Source organism: Molothrus ater, chromosome 1, assembly GCF_012460135.2.
Source record: "Molothrus ater isolate BHLD 08-10-18 breed brown headed cowbird chromosome 1, BPBGC_Mater_1.1, whole genome shotgun sequence".
Classification (NCBI taxonomy): domain Eukaryota; kingdom Metazoa; phylum Chordata; class Aves; order Passeriformes; family Icteridae; genus Molothrus; species Molothrus ater.
The window spans coordinates 2,996,871-3,010,061 of NC_050478.2; the positions used below are offsets into that span (position 1 = coordinate 2,996,871).

The 13,191-nt window shown below is 43.8% G+C and overlaps 1 protein-coding gene across 1 annotated transcript in view; it reads right to left on the reverse strand.

The window, feature by feature from the left end:
- Window positions 1-11,283, reverse strand: part of NKTR (natural killer cell triggering receptor) — a 38,646-nt gene extending 27,363 nt beyond the window's left edge. The window contains 3 exon segments of the mRNA XM_036398449.2: window positions 2,363-2,437; window positions 10,911-10,990; window positions 11,269-11,283. Of these exon segments, the coding sequence (XP_036254342.1) occupies window positions 2,363-2,437; window positions 10,911-10,968 (133 nt within the window). The 5' untranslated portion in view covers window positions 10,969-10,990; window positions 11,269-11,283.
- Window positions 11,284-13,191: the final 1,908 nt, after the last annotated feature.

Here is a 13,191-nt window from a genome sequence, read left to right on the forward strand (position 1 = left end):
CAGATCAGGTGGGCTGGTGATTTTTCAGTTAGTGAAAAATCACCACACAACCTCGAGTTTCATTTGCACTTCTTCCAAAATTCAGAAGAGAAGCTGCCCTGGGCTCGTGGATGAGGTGACAATGACTGGCAGGGCTGACATTCAAGGCAGTAGGTCCATGAGGGATTTATGCTGGGCAAGAGACACTGACTGGAGCTTCCCAGAGTGGGGGAAGCTGGCAGAATGTGCCAATTAACAGTTAAAAGTTGTAGTAGTAGTAGTAATAATGATAATAATAATAATAATAATAATAATAATAATAATAATAAATACTGTGCAACAGTTCAAGCCCCACATTATCCACATGTACAGGAGATGCAGTGTACTGAAACATGAATTAACAGAATAAATAACAGGTCAAATAAGCCAATGTTGATTTTCATCACTGGTTATGGAATAGGTATTTGACACACATAGGTAAGAGGACATTTCACCAAATATTCTGCACTCTAGAAATGCAGATACACTCATTACCCAGAGCCAACACTCCCCTGCTGCAATCTATTACTCTGCCACCCCAATCATCCCAAATTTGCCATTCCAAGCCCATCACTGCCAGGGCAAAGGGCACTGCTGTTTATCATCCCTCACTCATGGAATACATATTTATTAGTTATTTACCTGCCTCTCCACACCCATAATCCCAATCCACACCTCCTCCTACCCCATTTTTGATTTCCACATGAGTTATGCAAGCCGAGCTGTTTATGACAGGGATGGACACACTCCTCCCCTCTTTGTACAGCACTGAAAACCTTCATCCAACACCACCATGGAATATCTGCCTGCATGTTTGGTCATGTCTCAGGGGGTCCCTCAGGGCTATGGAAAATCCCCTCAGAGATGGGATCCTGCATGGCACTCGAGCTGGAGCAGTTACAGTCCTGTGCCAACAGAACATCACCAGGGCTGCCTCTGCTGCAGACCCAGTTCAGACTAGAGTTTGCATTTGAATTGTTTTAATAAGATGGAATACCATAAAACCCTCCAGTGAGGAGTTTTTACACACTTTTCCAAACAAATGTTACATCAGTTGAAACATTTGAGACCTTCAAAAATTAACAATGAAATGGGTGATCTATGCTATACTTCATATAAATGAAGTATTTTTATGGCACTCTAATACTTTCGTGGTATTTTCTGAAGTTATATATTATGAATACATAAATAACATTTCTGTTCCTTTTAAAGCTTAAAATTAAAATTCTTAAACAGAGCTGGTGGTGAGATGGGAGCTTTGGCTGTGGCCATAAATCCCAGTCCCTTTTCTTACCCCCCTTTAGAGTACTGCCAGTGCTTTCCCAGTCAGGTAAAAGACACAGGAGTTGTTCCAGTGGCAGGAGCTGCAGCACCTCCCTGAGCTCAGACACTTCCACACAACATCCAACACACAGCTCCTGAGCTCAGCTTCTCCTCTGTTTCAGGCCAAACACCAGCCTTGCTCTTTTTGCTCTAGACATGCATGGATTTTGTCAGGAAAAGAAAAATCCTTGTCTTTGAGCCCCATCCTTCCTAAGCAGCTCTTTCCAGGCCCTGCAAAGCCCTTGGAAATGGGATGGCAGAGGAGAATTGGCTGCCCTGGCAGCACCTGGAGGGCAGCTCAGTGTGAATTGGGTGCCAAGTGGTGCCAGTTTGAGATCAGAAGGGAATCAGCTCCTTACAAAGCACCACAGCAGATGGGCCCAGCTTTGTTCCATAGGTGGGCAGCATTGCAAGGCCAGCTGCTGGAATTTAAAAAGGACATTTCCAGGGGCCAAATCTACTTGTGACAGCAATGCCAGGATCACTCTGTCCTCCTCCATCTGCCAAAAATACCCTGGCTTGATGATGGCTTTCTGCAGATTCTACGCTCCAAAATGGGACAGCATCACCTCTCCATTAGAATTTACCTCCTCAGGTGAGAACAGGCCTTGCAGATGGCTGTGGTTTGTACTTGGATAAACTAATAATTATTAATAACAAAAATCACTATCAGTTAAAAGCCCACTATCAATAAAAGCCCAATATTTATTATTAATTTTAAACTTATTCAAACAGTTACATTCCTGTACCAACAGAACATCACCAGTGTTGCCTCTACTGCAGACCCAGAAGTGAAAAGCAAATGTATGCTCCCAAATGTATGAAATCTTTAAAAAAGACATTATTAATAAAGAAAAAATTGGTATCTCTGCAGGTTGTAAAATAATCCATAGAAGCCTCACTGTTGGGCAGAAAATGGAAGAAGACATTCCTAATTATCAATAAAATCACTATCAATATAACTATTAACATTTAAAATGTTATTTATTAATAATAAAAATCTGAAATATCAGCTACATACCCGAGCACAAGCAAAGGAAGTTCTTACAAGTCTTTGGACAAATGTCTGAGAAGAGCTGAAACATAATTCGACCAACTAGAAAATAATTAAAAAAAAATTAAGAGTTTTAGAACTGTCTGGAATAAGAAAATCTGCATATAAATCAATCTGAATGTTCTAAAATTGTAATTTTCTGAAAAAAGGTTATTTTATCAAGTAGAATAAGAAAACATCTGAAGTATGCATATACTAAAACACACAGCAAGAAAGAAGAATAACAGAATAGTAAAAAATAGACAATAAGTAATAACATTCCATCCAATTTATCAGAAGACCTAGAGATTCCATTGTGATTTCAACCTGGAAAGCCAAGCTGATTTACTAAAATAGTTTAATCATGTCAGATCTTTTCCATTTGGAAAATGATTTCCCATAAATACAGCTCCTCAGAGAGCTGGAGCAATTCCCTCCCCAATTACTGTGTTTATACAAATACATTAATAATCACATTTGCACAGTTTTCCCTGTGATCATTACCTACAAAGTCCAACTGGCTTGGCTCCATATTATGCTGAGGATTACAGCTGCATTGGCACTCTTGGCCTAAAATCCTTCAGTTTAAAAAAAACCCAGATGAATCAAACAGGGAAGATGAAAGGCAGGCAGGACTAATGCTCCACTTGCCAGCTATTATGAACTAAATATTTTCTCTTTGCTACTGGTGGTAATTGTGTTAGGTCCCTTCCAAATCTATTAAAATACTGCTGAAAAGTGGTTGAATATAAAGAAAACTGTTTTAAAACTGATTTCTATTTTCTATTTTATTTTCCAAGATAGTGGGATAGTAAAGTACTAAAAAAAAAATCCATGACAAACTGCTCCCAAATGTATGAAATCTTTAAAAATACATAATTAATAAAGAAAAAATGGGTATCTCTGCAGGTTGTAAAATAATCCATAGCAGCCTCACTGTTGGGCAGAATTACAAGGAGACCAGCAATAATCTATCAATGAGCACTACACTCTAGTGGTACACACTGGTAAGGCTTCATTTTTAAAAGTAACTACTCCAATAATACTTCTCTTTACTTTCCTTTAAAGAAAAAAAAAAAGTTCAAATGTATTTCATTCAATACTTAAAAAAAATAAATTGAGAGGCTCCTAAGAAACTGCATTCAATTTTAAGGCTCTGTCCAGATATATGCAATTATAAGATGGTGAATTGTTGGTTCAGAAAGGAGGAAATAAAATAACAGCATCAGTACTTGATAATCTTAGATAAAAACTCCAGATGCCTTGAGCTGTTGAAAGGTCTGAATCTCATTAACTGCAGGAAGAATGTTTTCTAAGCATTCATCACCACAGCAGGAAAATCCAAAGGAAATGGGTAGGGAGAGTGTCCAAAGAATGAAGAAATGGAGAATATTCAAAGATCCCCCATCAAACAGCAGCTCTGTAACTACCACTATGACAGAAAGGCTACTTGTAAGTGAAGAAAACATTCTCAACTGTGAGGATTGCACATTCCTACCAGGAACACAACAGACCAGACAGCTCAGGAGAAGAGTTCCCAATTTTCATTCTAGCCCAGGAATTCAGCAGAACACAAATCCCACTCCCATTCCCTGCTGCACAAGCACTGAGCTGAGCAGGGACCCAGTGCTCAGAGAGCCACGTGCAGGCTGCACAGAGCCATGGGAGAGAAGCCACAATGGCTTGGGTTGGAAGGGACTGGAAACTGCACCCAGCCCCAGCTCTACTGCCACAGGCAGGGACACCTCAACTGCCCCAGGCTGCTCCAGGGACACGGACACCTCCAGGGACACCTCCACTGCCCCAGGGACACCTCCAGGGACACCTCCAGGGACACCTCCACTGCCCCAGGCTGCTCCAGGGACACCTCCAGGGACACCTCCACTGGCCCAGGCTGCTCCAGGGACACCTCAACTGGCCCAGGCTGCTCCAGGGACACCTCAACTGCCCCAGGCTGCTCCAGGGACACCTCCAGGGACACTTCCCCTGCCCCAGGCTGCTCCAGGGACACCTCCAGGGACACTTCCCCTGCCCCAGGCTGCTCCAGGGACACCTCCAGGGATACTTCCCCTGCCCCAGGCTGCTCCAGGGACACCTTCCACTAGCCCAGCTTGCCCCCAACCCTGTCCAGCCTGGCCTTGGACACTTGCAGGGATCCAAGGGCAGCCACAGCTGCTCTGGGCACCCTGTGCCACGGCCTCAGCACCCTCCCAGGGAACAATTTCTATTTAATATCTCATATAAACCCATCCTCCTTCAGTTTGACACCTTGTCGCATTGCTCCTTGCCCACGTGAGTCCCTCTCCAGCTCTCCTGGAGCCCCTCTAAGTCCTGAAGAGACTCTAAGGTGTCCCTGGAGCCTTCTCTTCTCCAGGCTGAACAGCCCCAACTCTGTCTCTGCAGGAGAAGGTTCCTCCTGCACTCACTGTGTGAAATAACACTCGGCACTTCCAGGGAAAAAGCTGTCACCACCCCCATTCTGCTCCCAGCCCAGCTGCTGCACCACCAAGGTGCCAGCTGCCAAGGAACTCAGGAGGGCTCTTAGTCCCTGCAGGCTCCAGAAGGGACTTGTGCTCTGAGGCATAAATTGTAGAAGGATTTTGCTGCAAAGCCACCACATTTAGCACCTGAGGCAGCAGACAGCAGCACCGTGGTGCTCCATTGGAAGAACTCTCTTGTGTTCCTGCAGATGACAAGGCAGAAGATGGAAGGAGACATTCCTAACTAAGGGATCACTTCCAGCAGTATTTTTCACCAGTGCTTTGTCAATAACAAAGTCTGCCAGGTGCTCATAAAATCACAGAATGATTCCTGCTGGAAGGGACCTAAATCATCCAGTTCCATGTGCAGGGACACCTTCCACTAGATCAGGTTACTCCATGCCTATCCAGCCTGATCCTTTAATCCTACAAACTGTAATGCACATCTATCCAAGATGCAAAGATGACAGATGTACTTTATGAGATGAGGGCTGTATAAAACCTGGAGCACTGCTTACCCAGCTCCATGCAGCCACACAAAATGCTGCTGTCTGCTCCTGAGACACAAACCACACACTGGGAATCCATCTGCTGGGTTACTGCCTGCATTTTACTGCAACTGCATGAATACCATTATCACTGAGAGGTTGTGTTTTCCACTGACAAACAGGCAATGAAATGTGCCAGAGAAAGATCAAACCCATTTTCACACCTTGGTCAAAGATGCAGGAAAGAACAGCTGCTAATCGAAAAAATAATAGAAGTATGTATGATTAGCACCTACAAATCTTTCTCTTGCCTCAGCCCTCATCAAAAAAAAAAAAAAAAAAAGAGAAAAATCTCATTTTAAACTTGGAACTGAGGTATATGCTGATATAACACAGATAAAAAAAGCATTTGAGATGCTACTTATTTCCCCAGATTTCGACACCTCTCCTCTGAGATGATCCACCTTCACTGCAGACAATTTCCAATGCTCTCTTCAGCTTCATTTCCCCAATATAAAGGTTAAGTGATCTGATCAGGGAACAAGCTCTCTGTGACTAACCATAATATTTGTACAGTAAATTGAAATAAACAAACAAAAATTGCTACAAATCACTCAAGTAAGCAAAAGCAGCTCACAAACCTACCCAGAGTCCTCAGTTGGCTTTAAGCAAGAAATGACAGCACAGACACCTCAACTCCAGGCTAAAGCCAGAACTGCTGGGATTGCATTTGCCTATTATTTATGAAACAATAAATCTGATAAAAGTATTATTTGTAAGCAGGCTTTGAACTTATTTTTTAAAGAATCAGAGTAAGTGGTGAAAGAAATAGGTACATCATTCAAGTGATGCCTACATAAAATCTAAGCTGTTTGGAAATTTGATGAAGTGCTCTCTGCAGCTAATGAGCTGTACCAACTAGAGAAACCAGAAAGAAAAATGACCAAAAATAATCCAATTTCAGAACTCTGGCTTCAAACTAAAAGATTATTTTTTTTTTCTTTTGTTTTTGAACTCCTTAATTTTCCAGCTGAGGAAGAGCTACTACTTGATTCTAATTAATCAGGGTAGGAGTGTCCATGCTATACTGCAATAAGGGCTCCTGCTAGCAAAGTTTATTAAAATAATCATTGATTTCAAATGTTCATTGTTTCAAAGGTAAATCCTCGAATTCAGCTGCTTAATCTTTTGGGAAAACACCTTTGGAGGCAAACACACATTGTTTCAAGTTATTTTCCAAGTACTGGGAAGTGTTTTGCTACATTTTATTATGTTTGAGGCACATCGGCATCGAGTTCAGCTACAGACTCCCAGAACAAACCTGGGTTTTTCAAAACTGTATCTACTGGATTTTCTCTTTTCTCAATTTCTTAAGAGTAAAGCAAACAAGAGGAATTTTTCCCAGCCTATCAGCAGGAATATCCTGCTGAAGGAGAAAGCAGGGATTACAAGCAGTGAGACAATGATGCACAGCCCAGGATGGCTGCCAAGGGCCCAAAGGCTCAGCCAGATTTGCATACAGGTTTGAATAGCAGCTCACTAAAAGGACCCTATTTGAATTGTATTAATTTGTTTATCCCTAAAACTGGCAATGCTAAGGCATAGGAATTTTTTTAAAAACTGCTTCCAAGTAGAAATGTGGAGTTTTCAAGGAAATAAAACCTCAGTGTGGAACAATGATGGATTTGATTTAAACTATGAGTTTGAAGAATGGATGCCCCAATTGCCCTGCAGGGACCTGCAGCCCTGACACATTAACACTTTGTTAACACCTCCATGCCTCACCTGCACTCTTTGCAAGGAAAAGCTCCATCAACTTCTCTCCCTGGCTCTCTAAGCCCATTCTTCCACAAACACCACCTGAAGTTCCCTCCATTCTTCACAAAACCAAACTTATTTCAGTCCTGCACACATCAAACATTTCCTGGCCTCAGCTTCCCAGGGATATGGAAGTGAGAGGCAGCACTTGGCCTTCTGGAGAAGAGGCTGATCAGTTTTTCTTTTATTTACTGATCCAGCTTGTTCCAGACCTCAAGGTGAGATTTCAGGGTGTTTCAGCCTGCCCTGACAACAATTTCACAGGGTTATTCTGAATAAATTGTTTTGTTGAATCAATTCCTTTCAAATTTTCATTTCCCACTCCTGAGAAGAGTTTTCTCCATATGGGATCCCCTTGGCTCCCTGCTGTCCCACACACAGTGGTTGCCCATGGGTTCACGGACAGCCCAAGTTCTGGGTTCTATTTGCTGCAAATTTTTCCCTTCTAAAGACTCAAAGTTAATGTGGAGCCAGTTGAGAACAGTTTCTGTCTTTAGGAATTTAACAAAAAGCCCACGAGGCATCATTGGGTCTATTACTGGAGGCACAAGAGAATGACTATTGCAAGGGTGCTCCTTTCACATAAATTCACAGGAAATCCCAAAATACATCAGGCTAAAGTGACTAGAAAGAGAGAAGGGAAGAGCAGACTGACTGTTCTGGGAAGGGACACATCCCAGCAATGAAAGAAACTGAAGTGGAACAAATCATTGAGCCAGGGGTCAAACAGAAACAGAAGAAGAAAAAAAAAAGATAAATTATTCTATGAATAAGAATGAAACAAAACAAAACTGATGAAATTTATCAAACTTCATGATGGATGAAACCAGTCAGGGAGTGGGGGGGAGATGTGGGGAAAAAGCTTTTGGATGGCCACAGGAGCTGCCAGAGCTGCAGACTGCATCTGTGACATCCTAGTGGGACATCTGTTCCAATTACCACGGCACCTGAAAGGCCCCAGCTTCACACAGACTTTGCCTCACAGAGTAAAGACAGAATTATTTAAATAGGCATCTGCTGCCATCCCCAAATTCTTGGAATACTGGAAGCAGTTAATCCTGTGTGCACACTCAATGTGCCCAAATCCACTGGTGGGGGGCCCAAAAGAAAGGAGAAGCACTATTTGTGGCAGTATCAAAAGAAATGCTTCTTCCTGATTTGGTTTCCATTTGCCCTTTAAAAATTAAGAGCCACAACCTGCATTCATTAAAAAAAAAAAAAATGCTGAACAGGCTACTTAATTTAAAAGCAGACTAAATTTAGCTCTAAAAACCACCAAGCCAACAAAATTTGCCCCACTGTAAGAGGCAAGTACAAGCTGGCACTGAGTTTTATTCCAAGGTTCTGTAGCTGTAATAAAATAAGGACACAAAAGCTGTAATAAAGCTTCTGGAAGCACAGCCAAAACAGAGCTGCACTCCTGCATTTTCCAAGGGATCTTATTAGAGTAAAACTGACCTGACTTTTAATTGCTACAGGTATCCTGGCACACCCTGGGCAAGCAAAGCCTGCAAGGGCAGAGCCAAGGCGTGTGGGGGGAATGGTTTTGGACTGGCAGCAGCCTAGAGTGTAAAAAAGGAGCCAGTTTTGTGTTCTGCAGGCAAAAAGATGCTTCCAGCGCTGCAAGAGGCACATCCCCTTCTCTCTGCATCTTGTGGGGATGTTGGTTCAGCTTGTCAGTGCACACAAGGTGGGACAAGGCCTTTTTTCTTGGCTAGCAACAAAATGCAGGGCTGTTCTGCTGCCCACTTCTCCTGAAATGCAATAAGCATATCAGCTGATTTGTTGAAGTCAAAAGAAGCAAAATGTTCATTTGGAAATCTGCTGGCAGTGTAAAAGTTCAAATGAATACCTCACTAGTGCCAGCAGGAGAGCACATCTCTGAGAGTTAGTGCTTGGTGTCATCTGGAAGCACTGATTTACCACTTGATTCAGCTTTTGAAGGTCATCTTAAAGCTAAGAGAGCAACATTTAAGCTTTTTAAATATATCCTTAAATCCTGAGCCAGAGTTGCATGGTGAATTAATAAACAGGCACCAGAATAAAGCAGCATGACCAGGCAGCACACAAGCCCCAACACTAATATTACAAACTGGCATTTTTCCTGCAAAAATCCAAGCCATGAGTCAGGTGTAATGAAACCAGCAGGGCTCCAAGTTTGATGTGCAGCTGGGAGATTCCTGTTACTTCCAAAAGAAAAGAAATGCAGACAGACACAAAGAGAGCCAAAGCCCTGGGTCTGCTCCAGGTAACCCAAGCTCTGCACCACCAGGAACACCAACGCTGCAATTCCTCCCTGACAGCTCCATCAGTCACCAAACCCAAAGAGGTTGGGGGGAAAACAGGTAATCCACTTTCACTGGGGATGAACAGCTCAAGGCTGAGGAGGGGAGATTGTGAAACGGGAGCAGCAACCTGTGCAGGGAGAGCAGAGAGAACAGTGCAGGGAGAGATCCTTCAGATGGAGTCAGAACAAAAAAAACAAACAAACAAACCACACTAAACCTAAAGAGATGAACAGCAAATGAGATTGAGAATGAATTGTCTTTGCTCTAAATCAACCCCATCAAATTACCATTCCTAAGTGGAAACCCACCCAACCTGAAACAGTGTCAGTTGTCTCACTCCACAGTAAATTCCACCTGAAATTAAAGCAATGGAACACGTTAAAACTCCATTTACATCGTCACTTATCTCCTCACTGGAAGTATTCAGAAACCACAGTGCCAATCAAAATAACTCAGGGAGGAGTTGCAACAGCAACAGATTTATAGATATGCCCTATCAGGTCTCTGAAGTTAGAACAGAGCCTCTCTTCTGAAACTGTGGTGAAAACAAAACGCTAAAAGGGTTTCAGTTGCATCTGAATGAGGCTGAAATTTGGAATGTCTGAGATATAAGCTCTTAATTCAAAGGTTTTCAGAGAAACATTGAAGCAGAAAATGAAAGTGAAAGCCTAATGAAGCCATCACATACATTCATTTTTCTAGAGACAAGTGGTAGCAAGATAAAGCACGGAGTATGTGTGAGACAACTAATATGCATTGATAAATGCTCGTTCAAAGAGATGGGTGAGCAAATCTCCACTCCCATCTTTACAGAGAGGGGGAAAACACAAGAGGGAACCAAGCTGCTGTTCAGCATTAAAACTCACAGCCTACTGCTTCTGAGCACCACACCTGTATAGGGAAAATATGAGTTAAAAGATGGATTTATTTTAATCATTGGGTTTTTGTTTTTTTTTTTTTTTTTTACAGGCCAGCTGGTGAGGTGTTCTGTGCTCCTATGATTGAATGCCCAGTTCTCCCTTTACATTCAGAAGACACATTTTGAGCAGGACAAGGAAAGATTTAGCCCAGATGACCTCCTTAAGTTCCTCCCCAGTTCTAATTACTGCATCATTAAAAATACTTATAGGAGTAAATATCCAGTCTCCTCACAGCCTGCCCCGATTTTCCACAGTTCACAGAAGTGGCATAACAAACATGCAATAGAAAAGATATAATACATCACCAGACGGCTTTTTACCTTCAGAGCAGCGTTTATCAGCCCTGCCGAACCTTTATATTCACGCGTGCAAATAAAAATCGGTCTCAAGGGGCAATGAGGAGCATCCAGCACCCCAGAAAACAGCCGAAGTTATTAAAAAGTAACTCAGAAATAACGCATCAATGGCCAAACTCGCTGCTAGCGCCTTGGGCCCATAATGCAGGCAAACCCGTGATTTAAAAGCCCCGAACACAGCCTTACCTGGCTCCCTGTTGATCTCTATCTCGAAGAAGCACTGGGGCCGGTCCTGCACCCCCATGGCCGCCCCTCGGCCTCGCCACCTGGACACAAAGCACAGAAGGAGCCCCCGCAGTCCCTCCCTCCGTCCGTCCGTCCCTCCCTCCTCACCCAGGGCTTCAATTACAGCGGGGCGGCTCCGCCTCAGCCCCGACCCCGGCGGCGGGGGAAACTCGCTCTGAGGGGAAGCGGTTCCTGCCGCGAACGCGCAGCCGGGCTCGGCGCCGTCAGCGCAGCGCGGCCCATCCCCTCCTCCTCTTCCTCCTCCTCCTCCCAGCCGTTTCCCAGCCCGCCCCATCGCTCCCTTCTCCCGGGGTTTTACCTGGCGGCTCCGGCGCTTTGTCCCCTCACGGCGCGGCCCCCTCAGCCCCCGCTGCCTCCCCGCCCCGCCGCCAGGCGGCGCCGCCGCCCCCGGCCGCCATTACCCGGCCGGCCTCAATGGCCGCGCCAGGCCACGCCCCCTGGCCGCCCTGCCCGCCGCGCTTTCCCGCCCTCTGCGTGAGGGGCCGGGGGGCGGTGCCGTGAGGGAAGGCGTGAGCGGTGTCCCCCGTGCCGCGTTTGAAATGATGAATGTTTAAATAATAATAATAATAATAATAGTGTGAAAAATAAATCCAGCTCTCAACTCATGCTTTGCTGGGGTGGGTGGGAAAGGGAGTGGCGCCATGAGGGAAGGGGGCTTCGCTCCCTGCTAGACATGGCGTGACCGAGCTTCTCCGCTGCCGCGTTTAAAACGATGAATGTTTAAAAAAATAAATTAAAAAATCCAACTCTTAACTCATGCTTTCCCTCCATGGGGAGTGTAATTGCCTGTAAGTGAGTCTGAATCTTGGAAATAGCGGCTCGATTCCCTCCGGTGTTTTCCCCTGTCTGTACAAATGGGAGTGGGAATTTGCTTGCCCACTTCTTTGAACGCTGCTCGGGTAGGAGGAAGGGGCTTTACAGAATACATAATGAGAATTAATAGCATCATAAATAACCTTTGCAGAATAAATATAGTGAATAAATAACAATAAATAACTTTTACAGAATAAATAACCCCCTATGGTGGGGGTATCTCGCTGTCCTGACCCCTCACCCTTAGGGCCGTGCTGAGGGCCCCCCCCCCACCCCCCCAGTTCCTTCACCCCATTTAATTTGACGTGTCTAAGACAACTCTCCCCGAAAGAAAAAATATTTTTGTGAGTATAAATAAGCCCTCAGAAGATTATGGATGGAAAATGATTGCTGCAATGAATTCCTGATTCCCCCTCAGGATGAGAACGTGGCTGCTGCCAGCCCGGGGTCATCCTGCCTCTTGCTCAGCCTCAGTCTTAAAAACTCCAAAAACTTTAAACCAAATACATTTTAATGATTGCAGCAGGCCATAGGTTATTTATTCTGCGTTGCGGATGTTGGACCATGCTGGAGCGTGGAAGCGGTAACAAGAAATTGAAGCGTCAAACTGTTGAGGAAGGAGTGTTAAAACTGTAAATCCTCAGCTCAACATATCCTTCAGGCAAAATTACTTCACACCAAGGATATCCAGAAGCTTAAACCACTTCAGTTTATTAATTTAATTTCTATAAATCCACTTGTAGTACTTGTAGTAACTCCAGAAAGAAGTTTTGTTTCTTTCTAAGCAGGAAGGACATTTAGTCCTCAGCACTCAAAAAACAAATTATTTCCAATGTTTCCCAAAAGTTGTACAAACCAGAACTCTGCAGTAATTTTACCTGGCAGCAGTATCTGCAATTATGTCCTTGTCTGAGGAGAAATTCAGAGGTTTTAGATGAAAAAAAAACAAACCCTGCTGAGAATAAAGTAGCAAAGTAGCAATGCTGAAATCACAGGATGTTTTAGCAGTTGAGAATGCAGCAAAGTGGGATTGTTTTAGATGTAATTTATCTATAGTCTAATGGTGGCTGTCACGATAGTGTTTGAGGATCTCTTGAAGTTTTAACAGCCAGATTCTGTCATTCTTTATTAGGTCTAATAATACATGATTGTGCAAGTGGTCCCTCAGGAATCCTGTCACTGGAGTTGTCACGCTGGTTTGCTGGTCCTTTGGGGGGGGACACTTACAGGGTAAGCTGTCAAAAAATGAGAAAAAAAAAAGTGACAAAAAAGGAGCAAGTCTGGTCCTCAATTATTTGTAGTAGAAGGGTGTTATTTGCCTCACTTTTCCACGGTAGCTGAGAAACAAAGTTACTGGGGGGTTGAGTTGCAGGAGGTCTGCAAGAATTCCTTGCCAGAATTAAAATTT